We start from the raw sequence: 25,890 nt of genomic DNA, 5'->3' as shown, positions 1-25,890 counted from the left end.
ACTGATGTAGGACTATGTTATTATAATCCTAGTTATTGCGAATCCTTACATAAATAATGTACGAAATTATTGTTGTAACCTTCATTAGATTCATTAGATATACGGATGTAATATTTCTAACACTCTAAAAAAAAGATAAAGAAAAAAACCCAAAGAGTTCAGGAAAAAAGAATACTTACGTTGATATAGCGCAACAAAAATCCTATGCGTAAAACTATTTGGCGTACACCGGATTAGGTGGAATTCATCGGAGTCTCACGTATAATGATCAAAGCCGTTTAATTTATTGAATCAAGCAAGAAGTAAGCGTTTATTTTGGTAAAGGAGATTGGAAGCTGCGGCACGTTATCAATCAAGACGTCAACGAATTATTGGCAGATTCCCACAGAAGCATAGAATCATTCGCATTATCGCATATTACTATTTGAGAGTAGGTATACTCGAAATCGAGATATGGGGGAGACAGAGAGTTGCCACGCTACCCGCGGGAGTAATAATTATTGAAACGGACCATGATAGATACGCGCCAAGCATCCGCACAAAATTAGCAGCAGGAGCTGGACCACCGCTGATTAGGATGTTCTCACTTCTCATCTAGGTTTGATGAGAAAAACGCACACTGGGCTGTCAACTTGTGAAAATAAAAAAGGTTCTTTAATTAAGGGGCAATCACGTGTTACTCTTTCAATCCCATCTAATTCAGCTTTTTACTTTACTCCATTGTACCATAGTTGCTCGTCTTTTCTTAGATGAAATGACAATCCTAACCTTCTCTTTTTCCTGCCCTTGAGAAAACCCAGCTTGGCTCGGATTTGGGGGGCCTGTGGTGAGGGAGATCACCACAGGGTTGCAGCTACCCCAAAACTGTGCCGTTTGGGCACAAAACCCATTTCCCCTTACACTTCTATTGGTCCCTGTTTGGTGCACAAAATCCATGATGATTGATGATTTTGTGGAACTCATTTTAGGTCTTAAAAAAATAATCCAAAATCACAAGTTATTCTTAAAATATTTTTTTATGAGTTTTTGTAATAGTTCAATTCGATATTCGTAGAGTTCCTACGAATGCTGAAAAAGTCATTACGAATGTCGGATTGAGCTAATTTTTTATAAGACTCATAAAAAAATATAAAAATACTTTTAAGTGGTTTCTGGAAAAAAAATTTACCCAATTTCAATAGCTGTAAGAGCTTTTTCTGAATTCGTAAGGCCCCTACGATGAATGCTGAAAAAAACCTTACGGATATCGGATTGAGCTAATTTTTTACAAGAACCAATAAAAAACATAAAAATACTTTCCATTAGTGTCTGGAAAAAAAATTAGCCCAATCGAATATCCATAAGAACTTTTTCAGAATTCGTAAGGCCCCTACGAATGTTGAAAAAACCCTTATAGATATCTAATTGAGATAGTTTTTTATAAGAACCCATAAAAAAATTAAGAATAACTTGCGATTTGAAATAACTTTTTGGGACCCAAAATGAGCTCCACAAAATCATCAATCATGAGGGATTTTTTGCACCAACTAAACAGGGACCAAACACGGACCAATAGAATTGTAAGGATAAATGTGTTTTGTGCCCAAACGGCACAATTTTGAGATGGCTGCAAGCCTGCAACCCTGTGGCTCCAAACCCTCTTCAAAACTGATGGAAGTGTGATTGTATAATTGTTTATTGGCTAGACAGGAAGCCCATTTCGGAAACCATAGAAATTTTAAATTTCAAATTCTCTCACATATCCTTTCAAAATTGTGATATAGTCGAATTAGAGTCGAACTGCGTATAATCAGTTCATAATTGCAACTAGCAATTCAGAAAACAACTTGTGCATGTTTGTAACTTCCATGGATCGACAAAAAAATGATGCTTATTTGAAATTGGGAATAAATTAGGCCCGGTTTCGCCTAATGGAAAAGCTGGATTAGTTTTTTTGTTTTTATTCTAATTACTTCTCATTTGTTAGTTTCAGTCAATTTTTTTTTATGAATTTTTATTTTTATATTCTTTTCGTCAAGACGAATCAATATTAATTCTAAAAAAAAATTTAACGCAAAAGTAACAAATGAATTTTTTTTGAGTAATGACAAAAATAATTGAGCCTTCTTTACGGTATAATGACTCAACTAATTCTTTAGAATGATGTAAAAATTTCAAAAAATTATGTATGAAATTCTTTATTTTTTCTCTAAATTTTGCACTTTTTGCCCCGGTGGACTACAATTTTGGAATGGCGAGAGTAATGAATTTTTAACATAGTGTTTCCTGTAATTTATTATGTTGTTTACTTTTTTAAAGTCTAATATTTGCATGATTTTAGCTGGGGAAAAAAACTGGTAATTTTGGTAAGCGTAGACATGAAGGGTGAAGTAACAGATTTTTAGGAGGTTACACGTCACCCCCCAAGTTGGAAAATGTAAGGGTTAGTTTTGTCATTTCTGCAAAAGTTAAAATCACTTCATCCTTTGTTCTGACAATGAGTTGATTGACATTAAAAAAAGACCTGATTCGCGGACCCGCTGATGACCGCCCAATGGGCTGTAGCTAGAATTCTCACCGACGGTCATTATACGGCGAAGCGGGAGGGCTGCTGTCTCTTTGAAAATAGCAGCGTGTTACTGGGCCAATTTTTGGAGCTTACTTCGGTTTGTTCTGGTAATCAGAATCGTTCATTTTGTAGAGCTCGTCGAGTAGAACAATTATGAAAAAAATTAGCTTAATTGGATATCATTAAGTGCCTAATCAAAATTTTTTTATTTCGAAAATAATGGATCCGAAACACTGGATCAAATCCACTGTAACACATAGACCGAGAGTTATATGAGCTCCAATCAGGCCCTTAATGATATCCTATTAAACTAATTCTTTTCATAGTTGTTCTACTCGATGAGCTCTACAAAGTGAACGATTCCGATTATCGAAATGAGACCGGAGTGGGCCCGAAAATGGGCCCAGCTGCCCCCCGCTTCCATTATATGGATGGTGTAGACATGGCGTTTTGTTGCACCAATTCTAGAGTTCCACACATATGATAAGTCGTTCTTTAAAATTAAAATAAGATTTTGAATCGCCTAGTAAAAAATCAATGCAATTGAGTAAATTGAAGGTACTTGATCCAACTGTCTTACTTTTCTTCAAAATTCATTTATAATTTAAGGTAATGAATTCTGTATGAAAAATAAAATATTGGATTAAACACTTACAATTATGCGATTGTATTAATTTTTCTCATAGCAGCTTAGAAAATAATTTTAAATTTAGTGAACGGCTCAGATCGTACGTGTAGAACTAGTGGGCCCCACTTGTACTCGCTCGGTACAATAGGAGTCGATAGCCATAGTTGGGTTCATCTTTTTGTAGTAGTATTTTTAACTCCCGCTCTCAATATTTCTACGATTTCACTCTCAATCTTTGATGTACGATTATGATCACAATTTTTGATCTCACGAATTTCACTAATTTAAGGTGTTTTTGAAAGGCATTTTTCTCAATCATGCGATTATTTCTGTAGTGCACTATGGAAGTGTAATGTGCTTTGGTGGGGCTTCACCGTGATCTATGCTGTCTCGGAAAAATAAAGTGGGTCATGATTAGCTTTTTGGTCGTAGTATCTTTGTTACTCCCTTCCTTCTTAAATCGTTGTTAGAGCATCTCCAATTCACCTTTATTTCTTCAAAATAGAGGATGGATGTGACATATTGAGAGAATATTTTATAATTTTTTTTCTTCACTTTTTGTACTTTTTAGGAGAATTTTTGAGAGACCCACCGTCTTTTTTAGAGTTTGGTCCTCCAAAAGTAAATTTGGTCCTCTAAAAATGAAGGACCAAAAGTAAATTCGGAGTACAAAATTCCTCCAAACTCTAAAAAGAACTATGGGTCCCTCAAAGATTCTTCCAAAAAGTACAAAAAGTGAAAAAAAAAAATGAAATAAATTACAAAATCTCCCCTCAATGTGTTACATCCATCCTCTATTTTGGAGGAAATGGAGATGGATTGGAGATGCTCTTAGTGTGTTTTTACGTGTAATTTTCAAATTAAAATATAAATACTTTTGTGCATAATTTATAAATTCTTTTGACACCAAATATAAAAGGCTTAAATACGTAAATGGTCCTTACAAAATAGAGTCGGTTTCATTTTCGTCCTTATAAAATTTTTTGTGTCAATTTCGTCCTTCCAGTTTGTGACTCAGTTCAATGTCACCCTTGTCGTCAACCAGTGGACGGAATTCGCCTACTTGGATAACAGAAGCCTTATTTGGTACCCACCTAGCCCACGTCTCTTCCCCCAATATTACCAACATTGTTTTCTACCAAAAAAAGACGCATAAGATCAATCTGCCATTCAATTACATTATCAACGTGCGACAAAAAAAATCGCAAACGATATAGGTTTATAGAAAACGCTCTCTAGACTCTTTTCATTCAATAATAATCAATCACTATCTTGCCCCGAAGGCTAGAAAAATCCTAACTTTAATTGATTGGCCTCAAAACGGATACCAAATCAATTAATAACGGAAATTACCAAAAATGAAAAAATTCAGAATAATAGCAAAACTAGAAAATAGAGAAAATTGTAAGACTTCTCCCAAAATAACGACTTAATTCGGATTTTTCTTGCCCATGTTATTATTAGCAAGTCAAATATTTCCTTAAAAGGCAAATTTGAGCTTCCAAAGGCCTAAACAGCCTTAAAATCCTAAAAAAACCATGGTACATGCATTGACCGTTGGGCCGTTTCGAATTGAACCCAAATACGTACAAAGAGGGGACCACAAATGCGTACAAAACAGACATTTTTTAACAGAGAAAAAAGTAGGTGAAAGGTATAAAAAACCATGCACAATTTAAATTTGTCCCCCACTGAAAAAATTAGTATATAAACTGATGATACAAATTAGAGTATAAACTAATGATGTTCCTGTAGTAAACAACATCTTTTGGGCGGAAAACCTTAAACCATTTGCATTAAAAACTTGGGTAACAAAACTAGAAGGACGGCAAGGGTGAATTCCATCCGCTGATTGACGGCAAAGGTGATATTGAACTGAGTCACAAACTGAAAGGATGAAATTGACACAAAATTTTTTATAAGGACGAAAATGAAACCGACTCTATTTTGTAAGGACCATTTAAGTATTTAAGCCAATATAAAATAAACCATTTAAGAACGGAGGGAGTTTATAACTTGGGGTGGACAATACAATTTAAATAATACACGTTAACACAAATCTATCATGATCACGTAGTTATTAATATTTGATTAACTTCATTCTTTGTACAAATATAATGTAGAGCAAAAACTCTACATATTAAATGATCCAAGTTGGTCCTGAGCCAAAACTTGTGTTGCGAATACTTTAGGCCTCCAAAATATTTTGAATTGTAAGAGCCCTTTCTATTTTTTTTTTTATCACTTATTATAGTTCAACAAAAGAGACTCCATTTTTAATTTTTGCTTTAAGTCCTTGAAAAATCAAGGCAGGCTCTGTGAATAATTCAAATCACGATAGTAAAAATCTCAATGAAGCTTACCGATACATATTGCATCCCGTAATGCATAAGAGCATCTCTAGTGCATGCTGGTGTTGTGCAGTGACCGTGTTGCACATCTTTGAGCCGTCGGATCATACATCCAACGGCTCGAATCTCATCTTGGTAACCAACGATCGAGAGTCATTCATTGTCGAGATATGATCTGAGCCGTCGAATGCACGATTCGATGACTCGGAGGTCCGTAGTACGGTGCTGCATATACAACTACATAACATCATCCCCAATTGGGTTAAGAGGCGCAAGTCAGGAAATTATGACCCACTACTTAGCTAAAGCCATTTTGGTCTTCGTAGTGAGTTTGCTAAACACTTGGCTAACTCTAACCAAAACTAAGTGGTGGAAACTAAGGTTCCGTTTGATAATAGTGATAGATGGATGAGATTCGTGAGGAGATAGGATTAGAATTGAGATTGGTAATGAGAAGGGATTGATAATGAGTATATTTGTTTAGGATGTGATTAGATGATGAGATTAGATTGATAGAAGAAATTGATAATAAAAAGGAATTAGTAATGAGAATGGGTTGGGATAAGACTACGAATACCAAGTCCTACGGGGTATCGCTAATACCCCCCTAAAGGCTGGATTGAACATCCCAACGGATTAATAGTCCGGACCTTTTTTTGTTACCAAACAGAGTATTAATATTCCCATGGGATTAGTACTCCAAACTCAACCCCCAAACCCGTTATCAAATAGGGCATAAGTGTAATCACTAGTTGTGAAGGCAAAGGGAGCGAGAGAGGAGAGAGAAGAGAGAGAAAGAGAAAAGGAGGAGAGAGAGGATTGGAGTCAGTCGTCCACCATCCTTGATAGCGAGTTCATTTGGTTTCAAAAGTCAAATAGTAATTTTTTTTTTCTATTTAATTTTTTTTTGTATTTGTTAATTTTGCGTCAAATTTTAGTGACTTATTGATTCGTCTCGGCAAGAGTGATTAGAAAAGTAAATTTTTTTGATTGAAACTCATAATTTAAAAAAAAAAAGAATAAGTAAAAAAAAATTGTCTTATTGACTTATTTTTGTCTTTATTCAAAAAATTACGAGTTTTGATTAAAATTTTTTACTTCTCCGATTTCTTTGATCGAGACGAATTAATAAGTTACAAAAATTTAACGTAAAACAAATAAATACAAAAAAAATTTAAATAAAAACAAAAATAAGTTACCCTACTTTTCAATTGAAACCGACTACTAGATAGATATTGTACTCCTGCTACTTACTGGAGAAAGAAATGGGAGTGGTGACTGGTGAGATACTGAGACCGTGGGAATGCGGTTAACCCCGCCGTAATCGGTATACTACAAGTCATGGATCTGAAATTCTGAATACGGTTCGGCTTCTCACTTGTTGGACCGGATCTTAAAGCCTAAGGAGGGCCACCGTAGGCCCACCACCACGATGTGGTTTACTGGACACCTACCAAAATCTGGACTCGAGTTAGTTGGAAAGAAGCTGAGCCTTTTGATACGTTTTCAGAAATAAATTTTATAGTGGCCACAATATGGACTCGTAGGGGCCCGTTACCCATCACGTGATTTTGTCGAGTCCGGGTTTTGTCTGGTCTGCTTTCACCAATAGTGGAGAGAACAAGAATATATTGGTAGGTATCTCATCCTCGCTAAACATCTCGAGATACGCATGCGATATATTGGACCACTCTTGGATTTTCCAGCTTTCTTTCATTCTCATTCCATTCTAAGTCACGGACACACATAAAGTTCTATGTAATTAGTAGTATTAGAGAAAAACTTATTAATGGAGGCAACAAATCTTATCCGTCTGTTTCGGCAATCAATGGTCAGTTTTGATTTTAAAAAAACTCTTCCTTCCTTTCTAACCGTTCAAAACACTTTTGGACACGATTCAGCTTCGTAAATGCTTATTTACGGAAACCACCGTAAAAAAGTTTTTTTTTTCTGATATAATTAAACCAATTTAACTAATGCAAGCTCATCCCACGTATAGTTAGTCAGCCCGCCCGCCTTAGATTTTGTTTGTTATTCTCTCCGTCCCTTTTTGTTTGTTCATTAATATATTTCTTTTGTTTCAATTACCTATAATATTTTTCACACAAAGTTCATCCCTCCTTCCAGATTAACTGTTTAAAAAGTTACATATATTGTTATATATGACGCGAAAATTACGCAATAGTATATTCAAAGATGGACCAACAAGCAGATGGACAAAGACAATTGCCGACTGGTGACTACTAAATTAAGTTTTAAAAATAATTCTACTATTATAATAAAGTTCGTCCGTCCGAGGTTAATATGTTTATTGGTTTTCGAAGATACAAGTTCAATAAATATGTTCGTCACACATTTTATTGGATACAAATTTGCTCATGTCTTGTATAAACATTGTGTCCGTCCTGAATATACTTATTCCTGCCACTATTTTCAGAATCGTCATGGCAACAAATAAACTATACGACTTCTTCTAATTAAACAAATTGACCAGTCTTGTCCAATTTACTTGATTTGACTAATCTTCATGATTACTCTTATTATTAAGTTGAATAGGCTAATCCAACAAACAAATTACAACATTATATTATTGAATTGAAAATTCTATACCTAGAATTCTAGACAGATGGAGTGACGAATTGAGTTCTTTTTCTAATAGAAAACATTCTTTTCGTTAACTTATGCTACTAGAAAATTTTACGTTTGACTTGGTTGGGCCAAGCGGCCCATCCCGCGGTGCAACTCGATAATCGACAATTCAAATTTTAATTTAAACCGTTCATTGTCGAGATGAACGGATGCTTGTCAGCATCACAGCCAAGGCAAACATAAAGTTCAAATCACTACCAAACAAAGTCCAGGACTTTATTAATAGCACAACACAGTACCTAACTTCAAAGGGAAAAAATATGGGCAATCAAATTCACATGCCTTACCACATTCTTTCTCTCTTCACACTCTCTCTCCTCCTCCTCCCGATCTCATCGTCAATCAACGTCTGGCCCAAACCCCGCACCTTCTCCTGGCCTCACCCGCACTCGATCCTCGTTTCCCCGCTCCTCACCATTTCCTCCCCCGAACACAAGTACCTGACCCCCGCCGTCAACCGTTACCGCCGTCAAATCCTTACGGAAAAACACCATCACGTCAACCCCCCCGGCGTCAACCCCACCTTCACTCCGTCTCTCAAGGCCCTCAACCTAACCGTCCGAGACCTCCGCGCGCCGCTCCACCACGGCGTCAACGAGTCCTACACCCTCACCGTCCCCGCCGGCGGGGCCGCCGCCTCCACCGCCGTGATCGCGGCGGAGACGGCGTGGGGCGCCATGAAGGGGCTCGAGACCTTTTCCCAGCTGGTGTGGGGCGACCCGATCCGGATCGCGGCGGGCGTCTTCGTGTGGGATGCTCCGATATTCGGGCACCGGGGGGTGTTGCTGGACACGTCGAGGAATTACTACGAGGTGGAGGATATATTGAGGACGATCGGGGCGATGAGTTGGAATAAGATGAATGTGTTCCATTGGCATATCACGGACTCGCAGTCGTTTCCGATTGTGGTGCCGTCGGAGCCGGAGTTGGCTCTGAAAGGGAGTTATGGGGAGGGAATGCAGTACTCGGCGGAGGATGTGAGGAGAGTGGTGGAGTTTGGGTTGGAGCACGGGGTTAGGGTTTTGCCCGAGATCGATATGCCTGGTGAGTTAGAACCCTCCTCTCTCTCCTCTCCTGATTTTTTTTCTCTATAAATTATCTGTCTGGACAGCTTCCGCGCACCTCAAAAGTGATCCTGGGACCAATTCCACTGTTCACTAACTAGTAGTGTCGACTAATCCTGAGACCAGTTACCATGTCCATTAGTGGGGTGCAATTGAAGCCGGAGCACATTCCTCCGTAGACTAGCCGCAAAGGAGCTGATAGAACTTAGGACTAACAGCCTCTTTGGCTGCCCAGGTGAGAAAGGGGAAGAAAGGGGAGTGGTCTCCCTTATTAGTGAGAGAAGAAAAGAAAGGGGTGTGGTTTCTCACCAACCCATCCAAATACACGTGAGAAATCAAACTCTCACTCCCATCTCCGGCGACCTGGAACTCTCCTCTCTCTTCTCTGGCTACCTGGAACTCTCCTCTCTCTTCCCAGCGACCACACAGCCACTGGTCCGACGACGAAAAGACGCTGTCGTAGCCCGCACGCGTTGCCTGAAGTTGAGCGAGTGAGATCTACTCTCACCCACGCTCCCCACTCGCCTCTCTCTTCTCCTTTCTCGCGGGATTCCAAAAGTGGCGAGAAACAAAAAGGGGCTTTGAGGGGGCTCTCGTCTCCCGCCCTTCCTCACCCTCTCTCGCCTTGTGGATCATCCAAACGGAGGAGAGATTGAGTTTTCCCTCCTTCCCCTTTCTTTTCTCCCCGAAATCGCTCCGTCCAAACAAGCTGTAAGAACTATAAACCTTGACCGCCGGGCCAACCTGATTCTCTCTCCTCTAGTACTAGTAAATTTAACAACTTGACTTTTCTAATGTTGAAACTAAAAATTGGTTTGGGTAGATCCCATCGGTGTTTCTATGGATTTTCGTCTTGTAGAACTTGTTGAGAAAGTCATCCATGTAGAAATATGTTGATCGAAGTTGGGTTGCCACCAACCACATTTGCCTCGACCAAAAGGATATTTTTTAGACTTGTTCTTTGCACTTAGAACAATTGTGATTCGATTGTGTAGCTAGTATGATTTAAGTATATCTTTTATAGATTTGTTCGTTACACTTGAAGTAATTGTGGTGTGATTGAGTAGCTGCTATAATTTTTTTTCTTGGATGATCTTCACGGGGGTGTGATTTTTGAACGTTAAAGAGGGATGGTCCTATGTGAATTCTCAAAGGGAAAAGGGAGAGAAGAAACAGAAATTCGTGAACTAAACAAGACTAAGTCAAGCATATGCTAGTGCCTAGAATTTACGAATAGATGACATGATTGGTTGCTTGTGGAAGAGTTGAAGTTGCGAATTGTCTTACATTGATAGATTTTTCGGAGTGCAAGAGTACTACATATTGCATATTAATTTGATGGAAAGAGATCGGGGCAATTCTGTATGATGAAAGATGTGACGTACCTTCAACAAGTGAACACCAAACCTCTTAGGGCTTTAATTGGAGTAAGAAAGAAAACCAAATAGAGGAAGCATAAGAGATGGTTATTCATCGTGAATGAAAGTTTACCATTACGGCCGTCTTCTTTCTTCAACTAACTTAAAGCAAGTAAAGGAACCCTAACTAAAAGAAAGCAAGTAACGTGTCCAAAAAAAAAAAAAAAACAAAGCAAGTGAAGAAACCCTTCAGACCAATGTTGTCTTCCCCCTCCCATATATATGATGGCAGTGCTAGTTTTGATATTTTCTTGTATTTGCAGCACATACAGGATCATGGGCTGAAGCTTACCCAGAGATTGTGACATGTGCACATATGTTTTGGTGGCCTACTGGATATGCATGGGCCGACCGCCTTGCATCTGAACCCGGAACTGGCCAACTCAACCCCTTAAATTCAAAGACGTATGAAGTCATAAAGAATGTCATTCGCGACGTTGCCGCAATGTTCCCTGAACCATTCTACCATGCGGGGGCAGATGAGGTCGTTTCAGGTTGCTGGAAAGCTGACCCATCCATTCAAACCTTCCTAGCAAATAATGGAACCCTTGGTCAACTTCTTGAGATATTTGTCAACTCTACCCTCCCTTACATTGTTTCCCATAATCGTACGGTGGTCTACTGGGAAGATGTTTTGTTGGATGACACTGTCAGCGTGAGCGCCTCTGTTCTTCCCCCCGAGAATACCATTTTGCAAACCTGGAACAACGGCCCAAAAAACACTAAAAAGATTGTTTCCTCTGGTTACCGCGCCATCGTATCATCCTCTGATTTCTATTATTTGGATTGCGGACAAGGAGGCTGGCTCGGCAATGATAGTACGTATGATCAGCCACCGGGTACTGACCAAGGTGATGGCGGGTCATGGTGTGCACCTTTCAAGACATGGCAGACCATATACAACTACGATATAACATATGGATTGAGTGAGGAGGAAGCAAAATTGGTCTTAGGTGGTGAGGTGGCACTGTGGTCTGAGCAAGCTGACCCAACAGTTCTGGACCCACGGATATGGCCAAGAGCCTCAGCCATGGCAGAGGCGTTGTGGTCAGGGAACCGTGATGAAGCAGGAATGAAGAGGTATGCAGAGGCTACAGATAGGTTAAATGAGTGGAGACAGAGAATGGTTTCCAGGGGAGTTAGAGCTGAACCCATTCAACCATTGTGGTGTGTGAAAAACCCCGGCATGTGTAATGCTCAGCCAATTTAGTTATCTTGTTTGTTTGTATGTGACAGCCATTTTTGTTTTCCATTTTTCAAACTGCAGTTGGAAAACGTATAGAGTTTTTTATTTTTTTGGATTAAATGGAGTTGGAATAAATTTGGTCTTTCATGAAACATGGAGTTGGATACATCCCAAAATGTTGATGCCCAAAGAATGTGAAAACAAGGCTAACTTGAATCTGACATAAGGAAGTTTTCAACTTCAATAATGTGATTGTAAATGGATGGTATAAACTTTTATTACACACTGAGAGATAAGTTCATAGTTGTTGGGATGTATTGAGAATGATACAGCAGTTGTTTGAAGCATCGTATTGTGGTCTTCTCAGCTGTGTGCAAGTTGGAGGTGGCAGCACTTTCATCTACTTTGTTATTTTCATAATGTTCCGTTGTATGGTTGCATTTATTTTAGCTATTCCAGCTAGTCTTGCACTTTCAGACCGGTCCTTCAAACAAAGGCTTAGTAAGCACAGATTCCCCAGAAATCCAAATTTCCTATAAAGACAGATTTCCTCGCTTCCCCAGAATTAGAATGCTTTCATTGTGGTTGGATCTTATGCGGTACAAAATTTAACTCTAGGACTTAATGCTTCACAGTGTATTATCTTAGAATTAGACTTGCCCAAATTAGAAAAAAAAAAAAAACTCAGGAACATTATGTTTAATTGGCACCGAGTTGCTATTTGACTTAGATCGTACTTACTGTAGCTGTGATTGTTCAAATGACCCAATAGTTGTTTGTTTCTTGAGTAAGGGGCTTTGCTTTGCGTCTTTAGTAAAGTTTCTTACCTAGTAGTCTTAATACCCTTGTTATAGGAGTTTATATACGAGACTTTCAGTTGTAGACATTTTTAAGAGAAGTCCTTAATCCTGATTTTAAAATGCAAAAAGCTGAGACAATAGCAATTTCCAGTTTTGAGATAGCAGGAGAATATTCATATCTTGGGCCATGCTGTTATTTGCTAACTGCCATGAAGACGCCCCAACTTTTTGGAAAACTTGCCTACTCAGGTAGTAAAACTTCACCATTAGAAGAGTAGTAAAGGTGCTGCAACCCAACGAGATTCATAGACAAAGTACCCCTCTCGGTTGCATGCTGGCATTCATGTTTTACTGTTGTTCCAAAGAAATGATTGGCCAGCTTTTCTCAACATTAAGCACACCTTGCGTCTTGATTGATGCTAACGCACTAGGCAACAATTTATCTTATTGAGGAAGACCACATTGGCAATCTATAATGTCATGTTTTCTCTCTATTTTCGTACTTCTATAATCCCTCTACTGCTGCACTGATGCAATAGAAGAAAGTGCCACTTGATTAGTTTGGCTGGTATTGTGAGGCATCAAGCCCTAATATTTCGCCTCTTCGATATGTTAGCCATGTTTCAATTTTCTCGAAACAAGATCTGGCAAATGGATTTTAGGTAGATCAGTACTAATATTTGCAAATGTTTGTCTAACATGTTGTAAAATATTTGCCATCTCTAGCAAGCTTCTTCGTGATTTATTACGTAAAGGTGATTTCAAGTTATTGCTCTTGTACATGTTCAGCTATGCCACAAAGAAGGAGATGAGATCAAGTGAGTTCCCAAAGCCAGCAGCTGAGGAAATTTTTAGAAGTTGCTGAGGGTGTCAATGTGAGTAACTCTCACTTTTGGTGAACCTCTATTCAGATATCATTGTACTTTCTGATATTGTACATGGGGTTTAACGCAGGCAAGGATGGAAACTTCTTGAATCATTACTGGCTTTGTTGGCTGACATGCCCCCTCACTCAAGGATAGGCAGAATATTGGGTAATGGTCACTTCCTTTTCTTTGCTGTTGTGTTGTGTTTTCTTTCTCCCATTGTGTGTGTGCAGGCCTCTCTTTTGTCATCACTTTGAGAAACGTGGTGGCAATGCAATTGAGGTCAATGAGTGTAACGCCCCGAAAATTCGGAGACATTAATAAAAATTTTAAAAGATTATTTTCACAAAAGAAATTTATAAATTTACTACGTCACTAGTTCAAAAGCATATGTCATTATATTACAATCGTTTTGAATAAATCAACATATTACAATTTCTAAACAAACTTAGAAGCTTCCAAAATAAAGTCGACTTAAATTAATCAGAGCGACTATGCGCACGGAAACCAAGGTTTTCAGCTTCTTTCTCAATAGAATTGAACTCGATCGAATCGTACGACACTTCTGCTCCGTCTTCGCTACCTGGCATTCGAGTTACCAGGGCAACATAGTACCGTGAGCAATGACGCTCAGTAGCCAAAACCCACCCGAACCCATAACTTACAAGCAGTAAGAAAAATATAATTGAAGTGCATTGACATAACATAAAGAGAGAACAATTAATCTTTTTATTACTATTCTTCAATCTAAGTGAAATCTCGGATCTTATCCACAGACCCGTTCCTACCCATAACCTCTGGCACAAACACTGGTGTGGTCCGACTCCCCTTTTCCAGATCCGGATGAAAGATACCTAAGTTATATACCCGGGGATCCCATCCGCAACCATAAGTTCGGATAAAACTTCACCGGCAACGCTCAAGCGCCGTCTAGCCCGGGTTGAACTTCACCGGCAACGCTCAAGCGCCGTCTAGCCCGGGTTGTGACGCAAGCACAATGCCACCCTTATGTCCCGTCCCAACATCCGAGAGCCGACCACCACCATGCCATACCCAGGGTTTGTAAATTCATACTTTCAACAGATCACCACCAATCAACCTCCAACAATTCAAATCCCCGGATTCCTTGTCCGGAATCCCAATCACAGTCTCTCACTTTAATCAATTTTCCGTTAACACTATTCCAACGTCTAAGAAGATAAATCCGCACATCGTAACCATCCCAGGAACCTATTTGTCCAATCTACTAGCACAACAACATTTCACATTGTTCAACATTTTTCGAAACATGCTAACGGGCTAACAGCAATTAAATTCACGATAATAACAAATCATGCGATAAAACTAAATACGCAAATAATTTATCATATGATAAAATTTATCATGCAATTCAATAATCCAACTAAACATACCAACATGCTATAACTATTTAACCGTGCGATAACACTAATCATGCGATTAAAACAAATTAAGTTATTCCTTTTATTTTCAAAACTAAAGTCTAAGTTTACTATTAATCATCGCAGGGTATCGTCGGTGCTAAAATACTTCATGATTGCAATACAAGTTAGGATTTCTCCGAAACTAATTAACTTGGGATCTATCGAATTAACTTCTAATACTTAAGGGTTCGATTCATAAGCTAATATATCTTGAGGGACTAAGCTGCACTATTCAAAATAAAAACTTCATTCCAGTAGCTATGGCAATTCGGCAGACGGGGGGAGTTCCGGGCCGGACTCGACTGGAACTTGAACTATCATTTCTTAGTACGCTATTGTCATACCGGCAACGGCGGGGTCGATTATTGTCATACCAAGCTCTAAAATCATCATAGAAACACGATCTATACTTAGGGAGGTGAGTTCCGGAACTACCTCTCGTTCGGCGAAATGGGTTTCGGAGTAATTCGATGGCGGTTCGGAGTGGTGGCGGAGCTCGGCTGGATGCTGACCCGGCTGTGGCAAGAGGTGGTGTTCTCGGCGGTGAGGGCTTCTCCGGTTGGTGGCTGCTCCGGTTGATGGATGGCCGGCTGCCACTTCTCTCTCTCAGTGCTCTATCTCTCGCTGCACTCTCTCTCTCTCTCTCTCTCTGAATTTTCCGGAAGAAAATAAAATGGGAAGGGGGAAATATTGGATTTGATTTTTGAAGAGTATGAGGGAGGGCAAGAACCAATGGATAAGAAATTTGTAGTAGGCTTAGCCTTAGGGTGAGTTGTCGAATTTTTGTGGGAGGTGAAAGGAGGTGGCAGCCGAAAATATGGAGGAAAGTGGGGATGTGATGGGTTTGGTTTCCCTTGGCCAAGAAAGAATAGACAGAGATAGCAAAATAAGGAATAAGAAAAATGTAGAGGATGTTTGGTTTCTGGCGTGAAAATGAGGGAGGGAATTGGGGTTTGGATAAAATGATCCAATGTACACACATGCACACAATTAGGAATTTACTTGTCGGAAAAGCGCGCACACAACCGATTGCAGAATAAGATTTGTTGTGATGACATAAATAATTTTTCGAACAAAAATATTATTTATTATTATTTACTAAAAAAAAAATACTGGTTCTTTACAATGAGTTGCATGGGATATATGTTTGTTGCCATATTTCACAAAACCTCAGGGAAAGCTAATTGCCTTAATAGGGCCTAGGGGATTCTATTCTATTTTTGACCTTTTACTAGTGGTTAAGAGTCCGATTAGTCGACCAAATTTCTCTATTGTCAAGCCCAGATCTTATTAGAAGTCCATTCTTTGCCCCCGGAATCAATTAGAGAAGAAGTTAATATACCACAAGAAGTATGAGATGGTCCTGAGAGTAGTTGCCAGTCGTGCACTGTGACCGACGAGTAACATTTTTGTCACTTGTTGCATTTCTTTCCCTCATTCTTGTCTGTTACTTTGGTCGTTCTGCCTTCGGACGGTGTATCCCTTCCTTTTTTTCCCATTTCCGTTATTTTAATGTTGTGACCCGAATGAACTGATCTATGAACTTGCTGGCCTTTAGTTGCTTTAGTGGTAGAACAGAAACACATCCTTGCATCCTCATACTTGTAGTCAGCATTCCTGCGAAAACGAAGTAGATTTTAACCGTAACCTGAAAATACAATGCTGAATCATTTCTTTTCACTGTCAGATTTCAGAAATCCAGCTACAAGATATGAGGAGATTGTTCCATTGACAGAGAAACTATGGACTGGTGAATAAAAGACACCCAATTTGGAAACTCACTATCCAGTAGCCTGCATTGCGGGGGTAGAAGGTAGTGATTTATTTTATTTTATTATGATAACTAGTTTATTTGTTCTAACAGGAAACATGTAACACAAAATCACTTCATGGCGCGAATGATTGGAAGACCTATTCTTGTGAAGAATAACCAAAAATATAAAATCCTGAAGTGGGGAAAATTGCATCTGACATGTAATGAATTTTCTGATTATGATGGTACATCTAATTTTGTTTTAAGATGATCTTAATAGATGGAATAACAGTCTCTCCAACTTAATAAAAATTTTCAAACTTAGTTTCCTAAACAAACAAGAACAGAGAATGAACTTGTCTAAATTCTTGCCCAAAGTAAAAGAAGATACGGTGAAGATTAGATTTACCCTCTCAACAAATCACTAAACTCCACCAACCATTCTGTACCCAGCACAAGTTTGGAACAAAATTCTTATTTATCTTTAGTCCCGGTCATTGTTACAGGATTCTTCTAAATGACTGAAATACACATGTCGGACACTCAAAACTCCAATAAGGGTATGGAATTCATTTCAGACATTTTTGGTTGGACATTCACCTTGCAAGTTTATGTTTTAATCTGACTGTGCCGTCAATTATACGTAAAACTCCTATATTATGCAAGGAATAGCCTAAGGTACTTTGTAGCGCAATTTATCTGAGGAAATAACAGAAATATTCGAAGTGAGATCAATGTAGAGTATCCCTATGGCCTTGGGATGGAAATTAGATGATTCCAGAGTCCATGTAGCATGGGTCCCAACTATGTTTTAGATTTCAAATAACTTCAGAAATCAATTGCATATTATTTAGGTTTCTATACTACATGGTTGGGATGTCCATTCATGGGGCCTGTATTTGGAGTATTGATTAAGGTGGCCGTCTTCACAAGGAATTGAACAACCCATATTAGAAAAGTGCCAACTGGTTATGTTCTCAAAAGCAGTTTTCTTGTTTAATACTATGTATCTTGAATCAGTTAGAATTTTCCACATGGTTGCCCAATTAACTGATTATATGAGCAGGCTGGGTGTTGGGACTTGGGACCACTTCTGGTTTAGGACTTGAAGCTTCGAGTATTTCAATTGCTCAGGATACCCTTTTTTAGCTTCTAGGGTCTATTTCTTAGTTCAAGATCCATCTTACTAACTGGAATCAAAGATTTAGTAGATCTGTTCCGTCCAAATAGGAATGGGCTAGGGTTATAAACTTATAATCTATAATCTGATCATCGAGTTGATTTCATGATTATAAGTTCATTCCCTACCGGACCAGATTGGAATAGAGATATACATTCTCATTATGAGAAGGGGTTAGTCGTGCGTATCGAAATAGATACTATGTTCCTTTATGGATCCGTACATTTCATTTAGGATTAGGAAGAGACATAATCGAATTTGCTTTTTACAAATCTTTCCTTATTAAGGGAAGCTTCTTAGAGGCCTTGACCTTGAACCACAGTGAGTGTTGTGACAAGGGTTTAAGTCGTGGGAACCAGCCTGTCTGCCTACCCCTCCCACTCCATGTGGTAAGTAGGATTTTTTGCATTGGTACATACCACCATCGTTATTTTCTGATTTTCAAGAATGATTCTAACTGAGTCGGGCATATTGTGATTTATGCATTAGCTTCGGGTTTGCGGTTCTGCTTTGCACGCTCATTTTCCCTATGGCTGCTAGGTTAATGAGCACAGCTACATTGGCCTTGTTATTAATCATAAAAAATTGTGCAGGCACAGAAACCGACCATAGAACGTGCTATAAAATTACTCGGTGGAAACCCGCTCACTTAAGAATGGCCATTCATGCACTTTCTGTGGCCGGTTCTGTGGTTGATGTGTTTTTCTGCAGAATTACTCCACCTAACCTTGACTTTTGCCAAACGGGTATATAAAACAAGAAAGACAGAGCAAGGAAATTTTTCCCTCTTTCTTGTACTCCATCACTAACGAACGATGATTAAAATTTTGAAATATGCCACCGTTTTCTTGCAATTGTGAGCAATCTTCACAACTCTACTATAAAATCCAGAGCCACATTATACTATGATCAAATTCAAGTTACTCCAAGCAAACCTGTACGCTTCACAATGAAGTCTTCGAGTCAAGCAGTCCCCCTCATGGCTATTCTTATGCTTGTTCTCTTGGTTTCCCCTTCTTCAGTGGCTGCGATTACTTGCGGTGATGTGCTCAGGAACATCAGCCCTTGCGTGAGCTACCTGATTAGCGGCAGTGGGATGCCACCGCCGCCCTGCTGTGCTGGAGCCAAAGCTCTTGCTGCTTCTTGCACCACCACTGCTGACAGGCAGACTGCTTGTGGCTGTATCAAGACTGCATCCAAGAGCTTGAATGTGAAACCTGCGCTCGCAAAGGCACTTCCAGGGAACTGTCAAATCAACTTGGGTTTCACTGTCGACCCCAACATCGATTGCTCTACGTATGTATTTCAACTTGCTATTTCACTCAAACTATTCTTTACCAGCTCACATGAGCATGCGTATGTATAGATATGCTTGTGTTGAGAGGTGTCTTGTATTATATTGGACTCTGAGTTATTGTGTAGGGATTGCTACAAAATCGAAGTGCCAAGTCCAAAGGCTGAAGGCCAAGGGTTTTTTTTTTTCCTTTCAACTATGGTCTATGACTGAGGGAGCAGTAGACGAAACCACCGGACATAGGCAACTTGCTGAACCATTTGTATCTAATGTTTTGTTGTCTCTCTCTCTCTCTCTCTCTCTCTCTCTCTCTCTTTTCTCACCAAATTGTTTGTGTGGATCGAAATCATCTTGTTATTGGATACAATTTTTTCTTTTGTTTGTAACGGGACGTGCGTTAACCACTTTTACTTAAATTTTTCTCTTGCACTTGCGCTTTGCAGGATCAGCTGAACTTGAAGCCGTCTAGAGATGGAGGATGTGAGATGCTTCCAGTCGAAGCATAATCTACCTTAGTAAAATAAACCAGGATCTACTTATGCAGTTCCGCAGTTTTTCCTCACTAGTACTATCACTTGCTTTAGGCTGTATTTGTATCGAATAAAAGTGTTTTCTCTTATCTGGTGAGTAATATACTGTAGAACACTATGTTTATGCAGCTTCCGATGTCAAGTCTACCAAAATTTTCATGGCATTTTTAAGATCTCTAGTCATTGGCTGGTCCACATGAAAAGAAAGCCAAACCCCAACGGGTTGGCATGGTGGTTTAGGCTTGAGACTTTGGAATTTGGTCCCTCTTTAAGATCTCAGGTTCGAAACCTTTAAGGTGTTATCAACTTTTTTTAGGCCAATTTATGCGGAGTTTTGCTCCGACTTTAACTACCAACCCGTGAGATTTGTGTAAGCTGGTCGGACACGTGAGTTATGAAAATTTATAAAAATGACGAAAAGAAACCCTTGTGCAATAGATAATACTCCCCGTTAAATAACCTTCAGAATAACTTTAAATTGAGGCAGTCCTTTGCCTGTGACTTGAAAAAATCTCCCAAAGCAACTAAAAGCCATTCATTCGGGTTAAATTCCCAGCTCAATTCTTTCCCTTTTTTTTGTCCAATTAACAAACCCACTTCACAAGAATCAAGATCCTCCCTTGAGCTGATCATTCAGGCAATCCTGTGATTTTAAATGAAACCTACATGGACCCATTTGATGATCTGAGTCGTTCATTGTGCAAGGTTTGATTTATTTGACAAACTTTCAAATTTTGGTTTGATTGTACATCGGGAAAAACAAGTCTAAAAACCATCAGCCTGGCCTACAAATCAAGACCGCATTAATCCAACAGCCAAAATTTATTAAAAAAAAAAGAGAAGAAGATTAGAAAAGGGGAAATCCAAATACTAATGCTGCAGAGCCTAACATAAGAATCTAATTCATCAATTTGACAAACTACTGCTCCAAAGAGAGGAGCATAAGAGCAATTACATATAGAGAGTAGGAAAGGTGCCTGTTTCTTTTGGGTAGAAGAAACTTTGACTGCCTCTCTTGCCTCCAACTACTCTCATCTGAAGAAGACCCTAATAAAGAAAGTCAAAACTTCAAAGAAGATTCACATGTTCCTATACATAGAATACTTGCCTATCCTAATAAATCCAAGGGTTTTGACTAGAGGCTTATGTTCTTCAAAAGAACCTAAAAAAGGATTACTAACAGAAAACTCATTGAGAATGATGTGGCAGTAGCATTTATTAAATTACGACACAACCAGTGGTTGTCACGGAGAAGTTCCACCACATCATTCTACATGAGAATTCTGTAAAAACTTTTGCTAATAAAATATTACCCTATTCGATCAGGGTCTCTCATGGGCAATTCGGGTTTCTACCGGGACCGCCATAGTAAAAGTAGTTGCCCCAATCGCCCGTCTTTCCAACTTGGACATTGTAGCACTCTGGTTGCTCAGTGAAAGTGTTGACTTCTTTGGGAGCCCTAAGGTTGTTGGACCCATCTACAATCTGAATGTTCCTGAAATAACTGGATTTACCAAAACCTTCCTCAGGGAAATGGCCACTGCCCATCTGGGTGGTGGTGTGCTGCCCATCTGAGGCTGAGTTCACCACCTCTCCTCCCCACTCAATCATGGTTGCACTGTCAGCTAGGTATGAAAACAAGAAGCCTGGCCAGTAACCCAGCACATAGTCATTCCCAAATTGCATCCACCAGTTTCCCTCTTTTGGGTCCTACCAAATTCACAAAAAAACACACATTATTAGTAAAAAGTTGACAAAGAAACATATGTAGCATAGAAACAGGTAGACATGCACATATGAGCATATGTCAGAGATTCTCTGCATCTTTCTGTAATCAGCTACTAGTAGTACTACTCTACCATGTACACATATCCACATATCTTTGAGGTCCACATTACAAGGCTTCTTTGTAGTACTATGTTTACTATTCTTTCAACTCCTCAACAAGAGAACGTAGTTTTCTTTTTTGTTTTTTTATCAAGAGAAAAGGAGATTTTATTCAAGGGTTAAAGATCAGGCCCGAGATCCTCTATGCCAAAAAATGGTGTGCCTCTATGCCGAGTGCAATTTTGGCCGTTGAATCACAAAAAAAATTTATAATATAAAAAAAAACCCTCACACAGTCTAACGGCCCATGCACTCGGCACAAGGGCGCACTATTTTTCAGCACAGAAGATCTCGGGCCGAAAGATCAATGGTTCAGAACGTCTTACATCCACACAATGCCAAGAGACAGGCTATTGACTATGTGAATGTGAGACCCATATGGCTGCAATTACTCTAAACCATTTATCCCAAACAACTGGATAATTTCTAATCAAACTGAACCTCAAACCGTCTCACTGAATGTGGGCCTCATGCCCATGAGGGAACCGGGTCCCTGGTGTGCACCCCAGTGACAGTCTAGTAAGATAGTTGGCGTTCCTACAAAAATTAAAGGCAAAGACTATTGTTTTCCGAACCATATCTGTTTTTACTTAATTCTCGTCAACTTTTTATCAAAATTTTTTGCTATCCAGATTTCTCTAAAAAATTGACGCAAACTACAAAAATTCAAAGAATAAAAAGGGGAAAAAAATATTTACTTTTGGTCACCCTCACCCTCGATATGAATGAGTATTTACCTTCCAGACAAGTATGGTGATGTCATATTGGGAGCCACGATAGGCTGAAATAGGGGAGATGCTGGCCCCCATTGCTATTTCATTGTTGATTTGAATAAAGCCCGAACAGAGGAGGTTGTAGCATCCTGTCGCTTGATATGCGTCACTCTGTCATTTAGGCCCACTTTTTCAAATCTACCCATTTGACCATAAAAAGCCTAAGCACACAACTTTAAAACAAGGGTAATTCCGAATGCAACTGTGTCCAAAACAGTTCAATAGATGTATATCCATGTGCATCGAATGGTCTTGAACATAGTAGTGTTTTAAAGTTCTTTGCGTAGCATTGCTCTTTTACCATTTTAAGATATGGGAAGACTATAGACATAATATTATCCCTAAAACAAAATTTGAAACATCATGTACTGCTTACAGTCCAGTAGGTGAAAAGTCTGGCGTTGCTATCTCCATACAAGTCTGGGCTAACCTGTTTATTTTTCAGAGAAGGGAGGGAGAAATCAGCTATGTGATCAGTGTTCAACCCATCTTTCGTTTGTAAAATTGACCTTGAATCGTGAAATTATGAGCTATGCAATGAGTATTTTCGTTGGAAATTAAATGACCGCATCGTTCTGAACGAGAATTCTGCTTTCTGTGTAGCATAACTGTTTCGAAATAATTAAACACAATGATTGATTGCGGGTTTAAAACAAGACTTCAAAAGGCTAATCATTATGTATATGACTTTTTGTTGAACTAGCTTTTGTTCTGCATTATTACTCATAACAACAGAATGTAAGATAGTAGTTTTGAGAACTAGGGTTCAAAGTACCTGCCAACCAGCTTCAATGCTGTTGAGATCTGAAGCAAAAGTACCCCCCAAGACCCATAGCTGAGACAAGCTGAACTCATTAGGCTGCTGGATTTTGGGGTCCCAAACATTCATGGTTGCCTTTGCTCCATAAAACTCCCCTTCTACATAGGCTATTGCATGCTAAATAACTCCAAAATGACAAAACCATAGAAGAACATAAGTAAATAATCATTAATTTAAAGAGTTTTTAATGGTTTGAAAAAGCAAGAAAGGTAGTGAAAACTGGAACTGTTTCCTCCAACCCTTTTCTCTTTTCTACTCTTTATGCATTCTTTCTAAAACATTACACCATCTAGGATTCTAGATATGTGTACCAGAAAAAAAATTGGAAATTAGGTAATGCTAGGTAGACGTAATTTCTTTTAAATAATCTTCACGCATGAAGATAATGTTGTAATATTATGAAAATAAAATTACACTACTATTGTACATTTTAAACCCAAACCACTCACCCTTGAACATTATGTTCGTATAATCATTCCCTCGCTACATTGGAAGAAAGAAGAAATGTTCTATATGTGGGCAAATCATCGATACCCACTTTTGTAGGGGTCGAAATCCTGATATATTTTCGGTCATTGAATCATGTGAAATATTCTACATTTCTACTTCTACCGAAGATGGACTGGAACAACGGTATAGGTAAAGTTGGGTAAAAGAACATTTGAGCTCGGGCACAAATTGTATATACCTGATGGCCACTTTGATTGATGAGATCAGGATCAGCAGACCTAGCTGGTTTAACGATGTTTCTGTGTTTCTTCTTTCCATAACTCTCAACAGAACTTGTTCTAAGCAGATCTTCTTTCTTTGTTCTTCTGATTGGAATGGTTCCTTCAGGGCACTTCCCATTCAAATGCCACAGCTGAGTAATTGGCTTTGATTTTCCTTCATTTGACTGGGGATTTGACACCTTCTTCTCATCGATTAGCCCTTCTGGGTGATAATTTGGCCTCACCTATGAGTATATCCCGAACCCACCTCATAAATTAGAGAAACCAACACAAACCCAAACGCATTTAACCGGGACCAAGGAGGGAATTAGTCAAGGTGCACTTAAGATGGCCCGGACACCCCTTACCATCAAACCAAAAAAGAAAGATAAGGAGACAGGAAAACTAAGAAACTAAACCCAAAAAGACACGAGAACTATAAAATGCGGATACAAAACACACAATTCTCATGGTTCTAGTGTTTTTTCAAGATGATGAAGAAAAGGAATTGCCAAATCACGATATCATACAAGTATGGCAATGCTGTCTATGTCATGTTTAGAGTCTTATTTATCACACGGTCAGTCCAAACCCGGTTTAAAAAAATAGAGTCATGCGTTAAGTAACTAGCAACCAACACATAAAAGATTCTGTTAGATCTTTATATCGTAAATCTGGAGTCAAAAGAAAAAGACCCATTTTACTGACCCCAATTTATTGACATCAAGCCTAAGTTTGGTTCAGTTTTTATTCCAACACGTAGGCCGTAGAGATGGTCAAAATTGTGTGAAAAAGACCCCAAGTATTCTCACGGGCTCCCCACCAAATGGTTGGTGTTCGATAGGCTGCATGCATCGCCGGAGAGAGAGAGAGAGAGAGAGAGAGAGAGAGAGAGAGAGAGAGAGAGACAGACCTGAATTGTGTGGTTCTTGAAGAGAGGATGATCAAAAGCTGGCTGGTGGGATACAAGGACACAGTCGATTATATCTCCATCTGGGCTCTGTTTTTTCAACGGCAAAATCAAATAAAAGTTCAAATTCAACATCCGTACAGGTATAATTCACAAAATATATGTGTATTTATACATATATAAAAACACACCCACAGAGAGAGAGAGAGAAGGGACCTTGATGGATTTAAGGGGAGGCTTGTTCAATTGCTTCAAATGGTTGTTAGCCTCAAGATTTTGTTTCGAAATGCTCGCTCTGCCACCAGAACAGTGTGGAAACAGAACCATAAAGACCAAAAACCACACGCCGCTAAAGTGCGCCGCCGCCATAGCTAACACAAGTCTCTGCCGAATTCAGTCTTCAGAACTAAAGAGACTGTTCTTCTTCTTCTTCTTCTGCAAGAAAATGCTGCACACACCCACTTGAATGAATTCCTCCGTTAAAAAACAATTGGGGGAAAATACGGACAGTTTTGAAAACTGTCGACGCTCTGTTTTCCTGTTCTCCCTCTCAGGAGTGAAGAAGGGTAGGATGGGAATCTTAAAAATCTTGGAGGAAACGAATGGAAGAGAGAGAAGGAGGATATGCTTGGGTTGGAACAATTATTAATCTTCCCTTGTATATCTCGTCTTTCAGAACCATGTTGCATGTTTTTGTCGCTTTTGGAAATGTTTTCGGTGTTTTTTTTTTACCAAATTAAAAAAAAAAAACAGAATGTTTTTGGAATTCCGTAACTACCCTTTTTGCCACCCCGTGACCCATTTTTGTTCTTTCCCTCCCAAATTCAACAAAAAAGGCAAAATGCTGTCAAATAAAGGGTAAAATAATTTGTGCTTTTGATTTTTTTTAATTTTTTTTTGTCCTTTCGCATACCCCTTAGCTCCCTCCCGGACACAGTGTGCAAAAATGCTGTCAAATAAGGACTGAGCTCCTGTTCAATGTAGCTTCCCTCCGGTCCCGTCCAATTTTAACTTTTTTTTGGCCTACAATAACGATCGAAATCGTTTACTTTGTAGAGCTTGTCAAGAAAACATCAACCAC

General features: G+C 39.1%; 3 protein-coding genes and 1 long non-coding RNA gene across 5 annotated transcripts; 2 read left to right on the top strand and 2 right to left on the bottom strand.

Moving 5' to 3' along the window:
• Positions 1 to 8,321: 8,321 nt before the first annotated feature.
• Positions 8,322 to 11,996, top strand: LOC131334240 (beta-hexosaminidase 2). Its single transcript, XM_058369165.1, has 2 exons — positions 8,322 to 9,220; positions 10,922 to 11,996. Exons 1-2 carry the CDS (start codon positions 8,326 to 8,328, stop codon positions 11,866 to 11,868), a joined length of 1,842 nt encoding a protein of 613 aa, XP_058225148.1. The 5' UTR covers positions 8,322 to 8,325; the 3' UTR covers positions 11,869 to 11,996.
• On the bottom strand, positions 9,001 to 10,116 carry LOC131334242 (uncharacterized). The gene is made up of 2 exons (XR_009202093.1): positions 9,960 to 10,116; positions 9,001 to 9,459 (listed from the first exon to the last, which is right to left on the bottom strand). It is a non-coding gene; the product is annotated as an uncharacterized LOC131334242 (long non-coding RNA).
• Positions 11,997 to 18,049: 6,053 nt separating the features above from the next.
• On the top strand, positions 18,050 to 19,837 carry LOC131334241 (non-specific lipid-transfer protein AP10-like). Its single transcript, XM_058369167.1, has 2 exons — positions 18,050 to 19,181; positions 19,623 to 19,837. Exons 1-2 carry the CDS (start codon positions 18,835 to 18,837, stop codon positions 19,630 to 19,632), a joined length of 357 nt encoding a protein of 118 aa, XP_058225150.1. The 5' UTR covers positions 18,050 to 18,834; the 3' UTR covers positions 19,633 to 19,837.
• A 758-nt stretch (positions 19,838 to 20,595) lies between these two features.
• On the bottom strand, positions 20,596 to 25,629 carry LOC131334239 (protein neprosin-like). Of its 2 annotated transcripts, XM_058369163.1 has the most exons (7): positions 25,026 to 25,629; positions 24,813 to 24,899; positions 23,878 to 24,144; positions 23,145 to 23,306; positions 22,746 to 22,799; positions 22,334 to 22,480; positions 20,596 to 21,419 (listed from the first exon to the last, which is right to left on the bottom strand). In XM_058369163.1, exons 1-7 carry the CDS (start codon positions 25,176 to 25,178, stop codon positions 21,042 to 21,044), a joined length of 1,248 nt encoding a protein of 415 aa, XP_058225146.1. In that variant the 5' UTR covers positions 25,179 to 25,629; the 3' UTR covers positions 20,596 to 21,041. The 2 variants fall into 2 exon arrangements, with proteins under 2 accessions (XP_058225146.1, XP_058225147.1); XM_058369164.1 differs by lacking the exon at positions 22,334 to 22,480.
• Between the last annotated feature and the right edge of the window lie 261 nt (positions 25,630 to 25,890).

Source organism: Rhododendron vialii, chromosome 7a (assembly GCF_030253575.1).
Source record: "Rhododendron vialii isolate Sample 1 chromosome 7a, ASM3025357v1".
Classification (NCBI taxonomy): Eukaryota; Viridiplantae; Streptophyta; class Magnoliopsida; order Ericales; family Ericaceae; genus Rhododendron; species Rhododendron vialii.
The sequence above is the reverse complement of the archived record's forward strand: the minus strand, read 5'-3'. Positions and strand labels throughout refer to the sequence as shown.

What these genes read in the sequence shown, in the direction of transcription:
- LOC131334239 (XM_058369163.1), bottom strand. Translation starts at nt 25,178, where the DNA reads ATGGCGGCGGCGCACTTTAGCGGCGTGTGGTTTTTGGTCTTTATGGTT. An exon ending in TCAAGAACCACACAATTCAG is followed by an intron (nt 24,145 to 24,812) that starts GTCTGTCTCTCT and finishes ATATACTCATAG; the next exon opens with GTGAGGCCAAATTATCACCC. An exon ending in GACTTTTCACCTACTGGACT is followed by an intron (nt 22,481 to 22,745) that starts GTAAGCAGTACA and finishes CCTAAATGACAG; the next exon opens with AGTGACGCATATCAAGCGAC.
- LOC131334241 (XM_058369167.1), top strand. Translation starts at nt 18,835, where the DNA reads ATGAAGTCTTCGAGTCAAGCAGTCCCCCTCATGGCTATTCTTATGCTT.
- LOC131334240 (XM_058369165.1), top strand. Translation starts at nt 8,326, where the DNA reads ATGCTTGTCAGCATCACAGCCAAGGCAAACATAAAGTTCAAATCACTA. An exon ending in GCCCGAGATCGATATGCCTG is followed by an intron (nt 9,221 to 10,921) that starts GTGAGTTAGAAC and finishes TTGTATTTGCAG; the next exon opens with CACATACAGGATCATGGGCT.